General features: G+C 35.3%; 1 protein-coding gene across 5 annotated transcripts in view; it reads left to right on the top strand.

Annotated features, from left to right (window-relative positions):
* Positions 1 to 17,093, top strand: part of ADAMTSL1 (ADAMTS like 1) — a 1,002,857-nt gene that overhangs the window by 643,885 nt on the left and 341,879 nt on the right. For all 5 annotated transcript variants that reach the window (XM_066368243.1, XM_066368245.1, XM_066368244.1 and 2 more), the window contains one exon: positions 4,336 to 4,572. In XM_066368243.1, coding sequence (XP_066224340.1) covers positions 4,336 to 4,572 — 237 coding nt within the window. The remainder of the gene's footprint in view (positions 1 to 4,335; positions 4,573 to 17,093) is intronic.

Below are 17,093 nucleotides of genomic sequence, written 5' to 3' on the forward strand. Positions count from 1 at the left end.
GAAAATATTATATTGTATTAAATGGCTAAATACAGTAAATCATGGGATCATCTGACTATTTTAAATAAAATATATTTTTCAGAGTGAGAAAGTCCTAGCTTAGTAGCCTCACACAGAATTATCAATCCACAGAGATATTGCTGTTAGTTGGAAATAGAAGGCCAAGAAACATTATTTTGCTCTTTCTTGCCCTCTTTCTTCTATATGGTGTATCTGGAGACGTATGAGAGGCTGGAAGTTGGGGGTCTTAGTCCAGTGCATCCTTCCCACACATGTTTTTTGCCAGGTACTTGCAGTGGATTAAGGGGATATTTTTGGTTCATATAAGCACTAGGCTTTTCCGTGATTTTAATTGTCTTCATCATAACTACCTATGAGCCAAGTTCAGTGCATAAACACATAAATAATAATTTATTTGGTTTCTTCTTTGTTTTAAGTATCCAAATTGAAACCTCATGATTTCCTTCCACAAAGGTTTTATCCGAGCAGAAATCTCACATTGTATATATTCAGTACATTCTACAGTCAGTATACCCTAAGGAAAACTGCTCTCTTGGTCAGAACTGATGACTTGTGGTATCATAAAGCAGTTCTCCAGAAGCTGACATTTCAAGGATGATGCCCAGGATAAGATGCTAAATATTTTTCAAAGCAGCTATGACATCAGTTTCTAAGTGTTACTTTCAGGAGTATCAGGAAACATAGTGGCTTCATGGATCAAATTATAATTAAAAACTTTATACACAATGAATCTGTATACAAATAAGAGCTTTTCTGTTGTGATTATGATGATGATGATACATGTGGAACAAGAGCCTGTGATGACTGTGCTTGAGCTTCTCCTGCTGCAGCTGGGTGAGCCCGGATGCAGCAGGAGTTCAGTGAGTGTCTTGAACTATGTTTGAGATGTTTTAGGTTCAACGAAAGAAACTTTCGCCAAATCCTTCTTTTCTTAATTTTTAAACGTGTATTTCAAGGAAATTTGATTCATATGTTTCTAATTCATTTACACTTAAATCATCAAAATGTTATTTAGTAAGAGCCATTTGATGTCCAAGAAGCTTTCTAAACCTGTTTTATAAGTCATCTTAAGTCCTTTTTCTTAACACAGGAAGTTGCCTTTTGCCAAGTACAAATAAACTCAAACATTAAAAAGGTTCAAGTTCAGTTTCTAACTCTGAACTCCAAGTTTTAAGTGCATTTTCAAATTAGCAAAATAGAGTTTCCCACCCCTACAATAATATGGGTGGAAAAAAGACAGTAGGATAAGAATGAGCAAAGGTATTCACAAAAATTATTCTCAGAGGTATAGCCCCACTTGTGAAAGTTCAGAAAATCTATAACAGGTGTTCTTTATAACTAATAATAGATCCAGGTGAATTTTGAACAAGAATAACCTGTCTGCTTCTATGTGATGTGTCTAAATAAGATTACTGCTTTTTTTCACAGAAAAGAAAACCTAAAAGTTCAAATACTTTAACTTCTTTTTACTAATTTTACCTTTGAGCTTTATGTATTTTAATAAAGATGGGAAGACAACATGTTTTGTTGAACAGAACAAACTCATAAGAGAGTTTGTGGGAGTTTTATGTCTGCAGTAAGATGATTATGAGTTAAAAATGTAATTGAACAAATGCAGAAAATGATCTCTGATGCATACTAAGACATCTCTTAATTATCCGTATTACTTTAATGCAAAGGTAAACCCTGTCCTTGGTTCACTTATATTTATAGATAAAGAAGGTAAAGGTAATTATGAAAAGGGTTTGGGGCCACTCTAAACAATTTCCTCAATTGTTATGTTCTGTTGAGTCCACTTCAAAATTTCTTCTGTTCTATTGAGCAATCAAGTAAGTGACTTGGGGTGAAAGGTAATATGCAACTAAAAAAGACTAAATTTAAACATTATTAATTGAACTCTCAGTTCCCTGTGGAAGCTCCCATGCAATGGCTACCAGGGAAACGTGCTGACTATATGAAGTTAGTTTTATTAAACTTGCTGAACAAGGGGGAGCAATATCTTGATGGTCCCTGCAGTGTCTCAGATAGGGGAATTTAGGGAAAAGGAGGAGTAGCTTTTGGGGGCTGTAGGTAGATATAGGGTGATTTTAGGACATAAACTAGTAAGTGGGGTTGAGGCAGAGACTGGTAGGATTTGTCACCTAGGAAAGCTGCTTTTTTGTTTTTGGAACATAAATCTCAAGAGTTAATGTTAAATCAGTTTGTTTGTACCTTTTTCTTGGAACATGTGTTCTGAAAGGAGCTGGTATTGAAATATTTAAGTTCAGATCAGCCCTGGCCCATTGACTCAACGGTAGAGTGTCAGCTCAGTGTGTGGATGTCCTGCCTTCAATTCCTGGTCAGGGAACACAGGAGAAGCGGCCATCTGCTTCCCCACCATTCCCATATCCCTTTCTCTCTCTCTCTTCCTCTCCCACAGCCATGGCTCAATTGATTTGAGCATATCAGCCCCAGGCACTGAGGGTGGCTCCATGGAGCCTCTACCTCAGACACTAAAAATAGCTCTGTTGTAAGCATGGCCACAGATAGGCAGAATATTAGCCCAATGGGGTTGCCAGGTGGATCTCGGTTGGGACACATGCGGGAGTCTGTCTCTCTATTCCCCTCCTCTTACTCGGAAAAGAATAATAGTAAAAAAGATGTTCAGATAGTTGTATTGCCTGTCATACATTTACTTGTGATCATACTATAGTTTTGCAGGTTGTGGTTTTTGTTTTATTTGTCACAACAAGTAAATATCACAACAAAGTATAACACACATTTATTTTTTTAAACTTTTAACATATGGTTTACTTTTTAAGGAATTAATAAGTAAGGAATTTTAATTTTACTTTTTCAGACAATATTCAAAAATCACATAAACCTTGTTGGGTACCTACACATCTATAACTATGTTATATACATTATTCTTCTCCTTTAGTACTATGTATTAATTCTGAAAACATATGTAATGTTAACAATAAAGTGCCTTTGAGAGTTTTTGAACTTTTTATGTTCATCCTAAATAAGTAATTTTTTATATCCATCTTGATGAGAAAATTTATGCTTCCCCAAATATTAGGGCCTTAAATACTACTTACATAGCACTAAAATTTGATAGAGTAATGCTATTCTCAGATGCTGATTAACATGTAAAGAGATTTTCAAAGGAAGAAAACTTGTATAAAAAAATTCTCAAAAATGATATATAGTAACCAGGAACTGCTAAGACCATATGCTAATTCTTTATTTGAGGTAAAAACTATAATAAAAGCCTTTCCACAGATGGATATTCTGTGTAGTGGTACATCCTTATCTGAACACATCATGAAAAAATAGACCTATCAAAAATTCTGTACAAGAAATAAGCGATGTTTGCCTTTTAAAAGTTAAATCATATTTCTTTCACTGAAGGTTACCTTTCATTAGATAATAGATTTTGCTAGTTATAGTTTTACATTTTAAAATGCCTTTTTATTAAATGTACATTTTAAAAATTCTTATTTTTTGCTGATCTCTGCCCATGTTATTTAAAATTCAAATTCAGAAGATCTCTTTATTCTCCAACTCTTTCTCTTCAGTGGCCTCATTAAATAGTAATAGCTACCACGTACCGTCTTCTTCGTGCCAGGATGTGGCTGACATAAGCTCATGAAGTTCCCTCAGTGCGTGGCCTTGGGAGCTGCGTATGATTAGTGCCTCTGCTCTAAACACAGGGAACCTCAGCTCAGAGACCCACCACTGTGCAGCCGCACACCCAGCTGCCTCGAGCTAAAGAAATTCACATATAAATGCTATTTTCTCTCCTTTTGTTCACTGTGTTTAATTCTAGATACTGTGCAGCCTAAGTTTTAGAAAAACACTTGTGAACAGCCCCATAAAACACTTTTGTATAAAATTACTATAACATTTTGCTACTGTTGCCTAAAACATTGTTATAGCTCAACAGATGCTTTCAACTAACCCTCTGATTTTACTAAGTTCTACTTATGTGATAAGGAAATAAAAATGAAATTATAATGTAGAGGAATTCATGGACTGCTAACCCTTTTTCAGAAAATATATTTCAAAGTGGTTACTTTCCAACTAATACAAATCACATCTATTTCAAGCCGGCTTCTTTCCTATTTGACTTCAATCAGAAAATAGATTTTAAGGCGATTACTTTCTCAAATCTCTACACATCCTGAGGACCACATAATTATATGCCCTCTCAGATCATTATGGGAGTGTCCATCTGTAATGATCAGAATATTTTTTTTGTTTTCTAAGCCCTTGAAATATCACATACCTCCTTCTCAACCTGAATTTGTCCCTCTCTACTATCTTCTACAGGACTGCCCACCGGAAGCAGGTGATTTCCGAGCTCAGCAATGCTCAGCTCATAATGATGTCAAGCACCATGGCCAGTTTTATGAATGGCTTCCTGTGTCTAATGACCATGACAACCCATGTTCACTCAAGTGCCAGGCCAAAGGAACAGCCCTGATTGTTGAACTAGCACCTAAGGTCTTAGACGGGACTCGCTGCTACACAGAATCTTTAGATATGTGCATCAGTGGCATATGCCAGGTAAGTACTGGCTTCTTTTCATTCCATTTTCCCAGAGGGTTTTAGTGTCTCTGTGTAAATACCTTTTCCATAATCCTGCTATCTGAATCACCCAGTGTTACTTTTTATTGTGTTTATAAATAATGACAGATCTGAAATTTGAGGTTTAATTTCAGTTAAAGCTGCAAGTGTATGTTGTATTAGGGAAAAGAAGGCCTGATTTTTTTTTCTTTCCTTAAGTTTCATTTAAATATGGAAGAATAAAAATTCTTGAATATCACACATGATTTTTGAATTACCTCTACCTTGGTTGCCCCTGAAATGTGTTTTATGTGCGTGCATATGTGCATTTGGAGGCATCTATTATCATTTACTTAGAGCTTCAGAATCACTCAGATGAAGCTAACTCTAAAATTTTTAAACTGTAGAAAATCTTGTTTCTTTATCGTAAATGTAATTTTGTTGAAAGTTCAGGGAAATTGTCCCAAAAGATGTGGCAGTGTCAGCTAGATCGGAATTCAGCCAGGTAAATCTTTAAAACCAGATAGCAAAGAAGTTTTATTTCTGGTGTCAATTTACCAATGTCTGCTGTGGGAAGGGTGTTAGTATGGAGAAGGAGAGTTGGTATGTTTGCCATCTTGATTTTAAATTCTACCCTGTGGATCCGGATAACCAGCCCAGTGTTTGAAGCAAGCAGTTGCTCTGTTTTCCTGTGTGCTATATATACTTCACCATATACTTTTATGCTTTTTTATCTCACAAGTAGACATTCTGAGAATCTTTGCCTCTCTCTTCCAAGATGACATTGATGGAAACTTTTCTTTTTTTTTTCTTCAGAATTTCTAATAACACAACTACCAATTTAAGGATTAACATAGAATAGGTTTCAGTAATTTGTTGTTTCAAATTCACGTGTTTATATAAAACTTAACTCTATAATTCAGATATAAAATCAATAACTGTAGTGTGAATTACTACAAGAGATGTGAAATGGCCTGCAAGGTTTTATGGCCATGAAAGGGAGACAGACATTCTAAACCTTTATGAGGTCTGGACTTGTGAGACAGGGAAGCTTTGACATGTCCGACAAGTTCTCAGGTATATGGATGGGGATGAGGTTTTAATATCTGAAGTTTCCAGCCTGACCTGTGGTGGCGCAGTGGATAAATCGTCGACCTGGAAATGCTGAGGTCGCCGGTTCGAAACCCTGGGCTTGCCTGGTCAAGGCACATATGGGAGTTGATGCTTCCAGCTCCTCCCCCCTTCTCTCTCTCTGTCTCTCTCTCCTCTCTCTCCCTCTCTGTCTCTCTCTCTCCTCTCTAAAAATGAATAAATAAAAATAAATAAATAAATAAAAATATCTGAAGTTTCCAGTAGGTACAAGAAATATATGAAGTTTAGATGTAAATGTGAGTACAGAACCTTACTATTTTACAGCTAAGGAAGGCCTAGGAGGTGATCTAAAAGGCAAAATGGTTGAACATTATTTGTGGTATTTGGTGTTTGCTTCTTTCTCTAGGGCTCTCGCGGCGTTGAAACGGAATTATGGAGTCTGTAGAAGCTTTGGGGATAACAGAATTGAAAAGCAAATAGATATAGAAAAGAGGCTCTGTTGTAGGGAAAGGCAAATAAAATAACAATTCGTTTTTGCGTGTCTACTGTTTGAATAAAGCAAGACAGATTCTCTTTTTGGAAATGAAATAATGAGGACCCGAGGAGGTGTATGATTTACTGAAAGTTACATGGTTGGGTGTGGCCGAAAAGGGACTGAATTTCAGGTCTCTTGATATCTATCTACTTTAAAGTTGTTTGTACTGTATTACACTGACGGAGGAATCAAAATAAATAAGACAGGTCAGAAAATTAGGTCTCATTTGTTTCTGCTGCATGAGAGATCAACGTGGCATGTTTCTTTCCCCAGTCTAATCCAGCCAGCTGGCCTCGTGTGCCTTGGCAACCAAAAGGAAATACTATATCAGCAGCAAAAGAATAAATTTTACATATAGTAAATATGAAATGATAGTGTTGAATTTTTGGTTATAAGTAGAAGCATGCCTCCTTTAGTTAGATTTTTAGGAGTGCGACTTAGATTTAGTGGCAAAAGGGAACTATAGGATATCTGTAAAGATTTGTGACATGTATAGAAATTATGTTCAGTTATCATTGTCTTCATTTATTTGTCTTATTAGAGGCAATAGTATGGTAAAGGAGATGAAAAACTCAGATTTAATTTCGTCAGTAACAAGCAGTTTGGCTGGAGAACAGGGGACCTCCGGGCACACAATGAGAAGAGAGAGTTTGAGAGAAAATCATGGAGGCTTGAATGGTGCACAGAACTGTTGTAAAGTGAGTGACTAGGGAGGAGTGGTAGTGGGGAAAAGACATAATCATAGCTAGTCTCTAGAAAAATTAGAATAGCTACATTTGCAGGATGCTTGAAGTGGAAGCATCCTGAAAATGCAACGTGACCACCTGATAGGAGGCTAAAACAGCAGCCAGGGGCAAGGCAAGCATGAGCCTAGGTCCGGGCAATGACAGCGGAAACAGAAGGGGAGCTAAGTCTAAAACCAGGAAGGAGTTTTCACTGGCTGGTAGAAAGTAATAAATAAAATCAATCATGCTCAGGGTATCTAACACTACGACTTAGTATGATTTGGTAATGGATGGAATCAATAAGCCTTGCTCCCATTATGTAATAGCCTTATGTTTTCATTATTAAAACCTACTTGAATTTGATAAACAAGGGAAGGAACAGAAAATAGCAAGTTGAAAGTGGAATAAAGATGGAATACTTAAATGCGGTATGTACTTTTTCAGAACAGAGTGGTTAGTCACCGAAGGGGTAGCACTCACTACTACCTCACAAGAGTTGAAATGTGTATGTTTCATTCTGCTTAGAAAAATGTCCTTTATTTAAGTTGTATCTGTATATTGGTTATTAATATGTGCAGTCATACTAAGAAAAAGCAATATCTTCCTACTTTTTAAAACAGCCAAAAATATTACTGCTAACTTACAGATGCAGTTTTTAAAAACAGCTTTTCCCAGTTTCCTGAAAGAAGTCATCTCCCCTGACCTATTTTCCCATCTCTTCTATTTCTACCCCACTGTTGGGGATTCTTAGATCTTTCTCTGGCTTTATTAGTCTTATTACATTTTTTTGTAGGACGCTTCACACATTTTTGAAGGCGTTTATAACAGTTTTCCTTTTATAAGCTATAAGTAGTTGAACACATTAAAATTCTTATAGGTGAAGCTTATAGAAAAATTATCCCAGGCTTAACTTTTTTGAGGGGCAGGGGATTCCTTGTAAGAGTGTAGTATATGTGGAGGATAGTTGGTCTGTTGACATTTGATAGTGGTACATGAAGAGTACCATGGTAAAATGCATGTGTATGTGTAACTACACATAGAACGAAATCTGGAAGCAGATACACCTGAGTGTTATCAGTGCTTATTTCAGGAGCATTTCTTCATTTTAATATTGCTCCAAATATTTTTAAGGCTAAGCTGATATAAAGTATAAACTATAAAGAAGCAAACATTTTACTTTGGACATAGTCTGACCTTGATAGAAAATGACAGCATAATTCTAGAGATTTGTCATTTAGAAGCTCCAATTATTTCAGTTATACCTTTTTAATACTCAATTAAGAATCACTTATAACTCAACCAAAATTATGAAGTCCTAGACTTTTTAAGCCAGGAGATAGTTTAGCAACTAACAGATACTGCTATTTCACAGAGGCAGAAATTAGACCTGGAAACTAATCCCAAGGTCATGAGTGAGTGTATTATCTATATTTGTTGTGAATGTGCTTCAGGAACATTCTAGAATCATCACTATTTATAATATATAGTCTTGTTCACTAATACTAGAGAATAATAGGAAGCTTCCATTTTGTTCTTTTTTATTGACATATGACATTCTATTAGTTTCAGGTGTACAATATAATGATTCAATAAATGTAGATGTCATAAAATGACAACCACAATAAATCTAGTGAGTTATTCACCACACATACTTACATTTTTTTTACTTGTAATGAGGACTTTTAAAACCTACTTTCATAGAAACTTGTAAAATATGATTAAGTACTGTTAACTATAATCATCATGCTATACATTATATCCCCAGAACTGACTTATTTTATGACTGGAACTTTGTACCCTTTGACCGCCTTTACCATTTTCCCCACCACCACCCACGCCCCTCCTCTAGCAACCTCCATACTGTTTTTCATAGTGGCTATATCAATTCATACTCCACAAACAGTGCACAAAGCTTCCCTTTTCTCTACACTCTCACCCACAATTATTTCCTGTCTTTTCGTTAATAGTATTCTAATGCTATGAGGTGAAATCTCATTGTAGTTCTGATTTGCATTTCCCTCCTGATTAGTGATGTCTAGCATCTTTTCATATACATGTTTGCTATTTGCATGTCTTTTTTTGTGAAAATGTCTATGCAGATCTTTGGCTCAGTCTTTAATCAGATTTATTGTTTTCTTTGCTATTGAATTGTATGAATTCTTGATATATGTTTTAATATTAACCCCTAATCAAATATATGATTTGCAAATAAGTTTTCCTGTTCTGTAGATTGCCTTTTCATTTTGTTGATGGTTTCCTTGGCTGTACAGAGCTTTTTGGTTTGATATAGCCCTATTTGTTTATTTTTGTTTTCATTGCCTTTGCTTTTAGTGTCAAGTCAAAAAATCATCACCAAGACCAATGTCAAGGAGATTTTTCCCTATGTTTTCTTCTAGGAGTTTAAGTCTTATATTGAAGACTTTAATCCATTTTTAGTTTACTTTTGTGTATGGTGTAAGATATAGGTCCAGTTTCATTCTTTTTGTGTGGATGTTCAGTTTTCTTAATCCCGTTTATTGAAGAGACTGCCCTTTGCACATTGTATATTCTTGGCTCTTTTGTTTTAAACTAATTAACCATATTTGCGTGGGTTTATTTCTGGCCTCTCTCTTCTATTCTACTAATATATGTGGCTGTTTTTATGCCATTATCATACTTTGTATTATTATTGCTTTATAATATACAGTAGTTTAAAATCAGGAAGTGTGATACCTCAAGCTTTGTTCTTCTTTCTCAAAATTGCCTTGGCTATTCAGGATCTTTATAGTTCCATATGACTTTTAGTTTAGGTACTGGCTGGTGGTACAGTAAATAGACCCAGCATATGAATAACCCGGGTTTGATTTCTAGTCAGGGCACACAGGAGAAGCGACCATCTGCTTTGCCTCCCCCTCCCCCTTTGTCCCTCTTACTCTCCTGCAGCCAGTGGCTTGATTGGTTCAAGCATGGCCCCGGGTGCTGAGGCTAGTTCTGTTGGTCTAAGTACAATACATCAGCCTCAGGTACTAAAAATAGCTTGGTACTCAAGCATCAGCCCAAGACAGAGTTGCTGGGTAGATGCTGGTCAGGGCGCATGTGGGAGTCTGCCTCCCTATCACCTGTCCTCTCATCTAAAAAAACAAAGATATTTTCCTTCTATACCCATTTTGTTAAGTGTTTTAAACATAAAATGATGTTGTATTTTATTGAATGCCTTTTCTGTATCTATTGATAAGATCATATGGTTTTTGTTCTTTGTTTTGTTGATATGGTATATTAGGTTAACCATTTTAAGTATGTTGAACCATCCTTGTGATTCTGGGATGAATCCCACTTGATCATGATGAATTATTTTTTTAATGTGTTGTTGTATTCGATTTGCTAGTATTTTCTTTAATAATTTAGCATCTATATTCATTAGAGATATTGGTCTGTAGTTTTCTTTTTTTGTGTTATCCTTGCCAGGTTTTGGTATGAGGGTTATGTTGGCCTCATAAAATGTGTTTGGCAGTATTGCTTCTTCTTCAATTTTTTGGAAGACTTTGAGTAGAATAGGAACCAAATCTTCTTTGAGTGTTTGATAGAATTCACTAGTATAGCCGTCTGACCCTGGACTTTTATTTTTGAGGAGGTTTTTAATAGTTGTTTCTATTTCCTCCCTGTTTATGGGTCTGTTTAGGCTTTATGCTTTTTCATGACTCAGTCTAGAAAGATTGTATTGTTCTAGGAATTTATCCATTTCTTCTATACTGTTAAATTTGGTGGCATATAGTTTTTCATAGTATTCTACAATAAATCTTTGTATATCTATGATATCTGTGGTAATTTCTCCTTTTTCATTTTGGATTTTGTTTATATGAGTCCTTTCTCTTTTTTCCGTGGTCAGGCTTGCCAAGGGTTTGTCAATTTTGTTTATCTTTTCAAAGAATCAGCTCCTTGTTTTATGAATTTTTTAAATAGTTTTTCTGTTCTCTGTTTTGTTTATGTCTGCTCTGATTTTTATTATTTCCTTTCTTCTGCTGGTATTGGGAATAGAAGAAAAATATCTCAACATAATAAAGGCCATCTATGATAAACCATCAGGAACATCATATAAAATGGCATAAAACTGAGGACTTTTCTCCTAAAATCAGGAACAAGACAAGGTTGTTCACTCTTTCCACTCTTATTCAACGTAGTGCTGGAAGTTCTAGCCAGAGCAATCAGACAAGAGAAAGAAATAAAAGACATTCATATTGGGAAAGAAGAAGTAAAGGTTTCACTTTCTGCAGATGATATGATCCTGTACATCAAAAACCCCAAAGATTCCACATAAAGACTATGAGAAACAATAAACCAATACAGTAGGTTGCAGGATACAAAATTAATATACAAAAGTCCATTGCCTTCCTGTATGCCAACAATCAAACATCAGAAAACAAGCTCAAAAAAAAAAACCAATCCCCTTCATTTTTGTAACAAATAAAACAAAATCCCTAGGAATAAACATAACAAAGAATGTAAAAGACCTATATAATGAAACTTACAAAGCATTGTTAAGGGAAATTGAAAAAGATATAATGAAATGGGAAAATATTCCTTGTTCTTGGATAGGAAGAATAAATATAGTCAAAATGACTATATTACCAAAGCTATATACAAATTTAATGCAATTCCCATCAAAATTACAATGTCATTTTTTTAAAGAAATGGAACAAAAAATCATCAGGTTTATATGGAACTATAAAAAAACCCATATAGACAGAGCAATCCTAAGGGAAAAGAACAAAGCTGGGGGCATTACAATACCTGACTTCAAATTATATTATAGAACCATGATAATCAAAACAGCATGGTATTAGCAGAAAAATAGACACTCAGACCAATGGAACAGAATAGAAAGCCCAGAAATCAAACCACATGTATATGGTCAAATAATTTTTGATAAAGGGGCCAACAACACACAGTGGAGAAAAGAAAGCCTCTTCAACAAATGGTGCTGGAAAAACTGGAAAACCACATGCAAAAGAGTAAAACTCGACTACAGTTTGTCCCCTTGTACTAAAATTAATTCAAAATGGATCAAAGACCTAAATATAAAACCTGAAACCATAAATTACATAGAAGAAAACATAGGTACTAAACTCATGGACCTTGGTTACAAAGAGCACTTTATGAATTTGACTCCAAAGGCAAGGGAAGTGAAGTCAAAGATAAATGAATGGGACTACATCAGACTAAGAAGCTTTTGTACAGCAAGAGAAACTGTACAACAAACTGTACAACAAAACAACAGACAGACAACTAAATGGGAGATGATATTTTCAAACAACAGCACAGATAAGGGCCTAATATCTAAAATATACAAAGAACTCATAAAACACAACAACAACCAAACAAACAATCCAATAAAAAAAGTGGGAAGAGGACATGAACAGACACTTCTCCCAGGAAGAAATACAAATGGCCAACAGATATATGAAAAGATGCTCATCTTCATTAGCTATTAGAGAAATGCAAATCAAAACTACAATGAGATATCACCTCACACCTGTTAGATTAGCTATTATCAACAAGATAGGTAATAACAAATGTTGGAGAGGCTGTGGAGAAAAAGGAACCCTCATCTACTGTTGGTGAGAATTTAAAGTAGTACAACCACTATGGAAGAAAGTATGGTGGTTTCTCAAAAAATTAAAAATAGAACTACCTTATGACCCAGCAATCCCTCTACTGGGAATATACCCCCATAACTCAAAAACACTGGTACGTAAAGACCCATGCAGCCCCATGTTCATTGCAGCATTGATCACAGTGCCCAAGACATGGAAACAACCAAAAAGCCCTTCAATAGATGATTGGGTAAAGAAGATGTGGTACATATATACTATAAAATACTACTCAGCCATAAGAAATGATGACATCGGATCATTTACGACAACATGGATGGACCTTGATAACATTATACTGAGTGAAATAAGTAAATCAGAAAAAGCTAAGAACTGTATGCTTCCATACATAGATGGGACATAAAAATGAGACTCAGGACATGGAGAAGAGTGTGGTGGTTACTGGGGGAGGGGAGGGGAGGGGAGAGGAGAGGATGGGGGGGAGGGGCACAAGGAAAACCAAATAAAAGGTGACAAAAGACTATATGACTTTGGGTGATGGGTATGCAACATAATCAAATGTCAAAATAACCTGGAGATGTTTTCTCTGAACCTATGTACCCTGATTGATTAATGTCACCCCATTAAAATTAGTTTAAAAAAGGAAAGAAAAGAAAAGTTAGTTTCTTCTATTTTTGTGAAAAATTCTATTTGAATTTTGATAGGGATTGCATTGAATCTGTAGATCACTTTGGGTGATATGAACATTATAACAATTTTAGTTCTTCTAATCAATGAGCACAAAATATCTTTCTATTAATTTGTGCTTTCTTCAAATACTTCATTAAGTCTTACAGTTTTTATGTAGAGGATTTTCACCCCCTTGGGTAAATTTATTTCTCAGTATTTAATTCTTTTTGATGCAGTTGTAAATGGAATTGTTTTTTTTAATTTCTCTTTCTGATAGTTTGTTATTAGTGCATGTTGATTTTGTATTCTGCAACTTTACTGAATTCATTGACTAGTTTTAGTAGTATTTTTTGTGAAATCTTCAGAGTTTTCTATATGTATATGTCATCTGAAAATCACTATTTTTCTTTTAGATTTTGGATACCCTTTTATTTTTTATTGAATTTATTGGGGTGATATTGAATAATAAAATTATATAGATTTCAGGTGTACAATTCTATAATACATCATATGTATATCACATTTTGTGTTCATCACCTTAAGTCAAGTCTCTTTCCATTCCCATTTATCTCCTCTTTACCCTCTTCCACCTTTCCCCTTGTAATCACCATACCTTTTATTTCTTTTTCCAATCTAATTGCTCTGGCTAGGATTTCCAATAACAGTTTTATAAAAGTGGCAAGATCTTCTAGTTCCTGATCTTAAGGAAATGCTTTTAGCTCTTCTCTATTGAGCATGATATTAGGTGGGGGTTTGTCATCTATGACCTTTATTATGTTAGGTATGTTTCCTCTTTGCCCACTTGTTGAACATCGTTATCATAAATGTTGAATATTGTATATGCTTTTTCTGTATCTATTGAAATGATTGTATGATTTTTACCTTTCATTGTCTCAATTCGATATATCATATTGATTGATTGTAGATGATGAAACATCCCTGGAATAAATCCGAGTTGGTCATGGTGTATAATCCTTTTAATTTATTGTTAAATTCAGTTTACTATTTTATTGAGCATTTTTGCATCTATGTTCATCGGACCCATAATTTTCTTTTCTTGTAGCATGTTTATCTGGTTTGGGTATAATAGTAACCTCACTTTGTAAAATGATTTGGAAGTGTTCTCTTTTTTACTACTTTTTGGAAGAGTTGGAGAAGTATTGGTATTAATTCTCCTTTAAATGTTTGGTAAAATTCCACCAGTGACCTGCCTGGCCCTGCACTTTTGTTTTTCAGAACAAAATAGGTTCTAATTTTAAGTAACTAACTTATCTAGGCCCTTTACAAATATTTTTTTCTAATATTTACAACTCTACTCATCAGGCAGCTTATCTTCATTTCACAGATGAAGAACTAGGCTCAGGTAGATGATAGAACTTTCTCAGAGACGCACAGTGCTGCCTGACTCCAAAACTCCTATTCCTTTTAGTGAGGCTGGGTGGACAGAGGCAGGTACTGTGTGTTGTTGAGCAGTGGTCTCCAAACATGTCTGTATATGAGAATCACCTGGTAACTCTCAAAAGATAACACTTGACTCCATGCTCCAGAAATCAGATTTATTCATTCTGTGTTTTTAGAACACTTTCTTTAAAATCTAAAAATCTGTTTCACCAGATTTATAAACCACTTACAGATTGAAAGGCAGACAGGATTAAAAGTCAAATGACACAGATTATAATCTGGCTGCTCTTCAATAATCTGAAATCTTGAGCAAGTTACTTCACCTTCCTCAATTCTATTTTTCGGCTTGTGTAAATTGAGATTATTATAGATGATCATATGAAAAAGCTTCAAAAACTGTAAGGTGCTATGTACATATAAAAAAACCTGAACATTGTATGTTTTAAAATATATTAAAAGTATTGGTTTAATCCCTGTGTGGGATTTCATAGTCCTGTAACAATTCAAAAGAGTTTGTAGAATTAGATAAAGTAACCAACTTATTCTGCTAAGTAAGGATATTGAAAAATAAAGACCTTATACAATGGACTTTCACCATCATCATTTTGATATTGAAATGTTAACAAGAAAATAGTAAGAACCTGATTTCAGAATAAAGGAAAATCCTTTAAAATGGATATAGTTTGTTTAATGAGGAAGTTGCTACTCTATATTTATTTTACCTTTTTATCCAGAGCACAGAAATTGTCATTAATAGTGCTTCCCAGACCAGCATTTGGTAAGTGTTACTTTGAGATCATCCAGTCACCAGTGCAGCTGCAGAAGATATTGCTTCACTCAGTTGTGCCATTGCTCCAGGATCTTACAGCTAGTTAATGGCAGACTAGAAGTCAGAAGATGTCAATGTTTATCAACACTTTCCAACTACTTCCTATGTTATTTCCTCGGCATCAGCTATGGGACAAAATTTTGCCTAGCTTTACCTCTGTCATTTATATATCAATATAAAAACAACAGGTTTAGTGAATATATTGGTTCAAACCACATTCTCTTCTTTCCCTTTCTCTTGGAATCTGATAACTGCCTCCAGAGGGTTGTTGTAGTGCTATCTCTCCCCACCTTTAGCAACTCAGACTAGAGTACTGAGATTCTTATTTGCTCATTATTATTCTAGACTAGGTGAAATTGTAGAAAAGGCAGAGGTAGGGAGGCATTTTTCATAGTATGAATAGTTAGGACCAATGGCTCTGGAGTCATACTACTACCTGCTTGGAATCTAAGCTCTACCACTCATTGATATGTGATTTGAAGCAAATTCCTAAGCCTCAGCCCTGGCTGGTTGGCTCAGTGGTAGAGCATCGGCCTGGCGTGCAGGAGTCCCGGGTTCGATTCCTGGCCAGAGCACACAGGAGAAGCACCCATCTGCTTCTCCACCTTCCCCCTCTCCTTCCTCTCTGTCTCTCTCTTCCCCTCCCACAGCCGAGGCTCCATTGGATCAAAGTTGGCCCAGGCGCTGAGGATGGCTCTATGGCCGCTGCCTCAGGTGCTAGAATGGCTCTGGTCGCAACAGAGCAACACCCCAGATGGGCAGAGCATCGTCCCCTGGTGGGCATGCCGGGTGGATCCTGGTCAGGTGCATGCGGGAGTCTGTCTGACTGCCCCCCCTGTTTCCAACTTCAGAAAAAATACAAAAAAACAAAAAACAAACAAACAAAAAATTCCTAAGCCTCAGTTTCCTCATCTGCAAAATGAGGTTAATATTTTTAAGTATCTAATAGGATTGCCATGAGGATTAAGTAATGAAATGTGTTAAAGTACTTACTATGAACTTAATAAATACTAGTTTGTAGTACTAATACTACTAGTAAGTAGTAGAATACCCACATTACTTCTTTTCTTTGATTTTTCCTCTTTATGGCCTTTTTTGAGTGTGTGGTTTACTGTGGTACATACAAAAGAGGATACTGACTTCCCAATGAATGAACAAAACTTCTGTTAATTTCCTACTGAAACCTTCTTTTGTTAATAGCTCCAAGATGTACCATTATTAACCCCTGGTCCAGAGTAGTGAATTGCATCCTGCAGAGTTAATGAGCCATCACAAATAGGATCAGCTCTATTAGTACTGCTGTTATTCATTTATTATCATTATCCAAATTGCCCCATTTATATTTGTTGTAAAGCACAAAGCTGGTTTCTGTTTTAAATATATATGTATATAAAGAAAGTAGCATAAATTTACGGATAGAACATATACTGCTGTTGAAAGTAATTTTGAGGTTACTTTGAAATCAAATGCAGAAAGTGTGTTTTATTATTATAACTAATGAAATTCATCACCTAATATCTAATATATGTTGATAAAAAAGACTAAGCACAATTATAAACCAGCTATTTTGTAATGAATCTACATATTTATAATATTATTTATTGCTATTTCAGAAATAAGACATTTTAAAAAGGAAAAGGAAAATTGTGATTCATTACATAATATTATTTTAAATGAATAAT

The sequence above is a fragment of the Saccopteryx leptura genome, chromosome 2 (genome assembly GCF_036850995.1).
Source record: "Saccopteryx leptura isolate mSacLep1 chromosome 2, mSacLep1_pri_phased_curated, whole genome shotgun sequence".
NCBI lineage: Eukaryota > Metazoa > Chordata > Mammalia > Chiroptera > Emballonuridae > Saccopteryx > Saccopteryx leptura.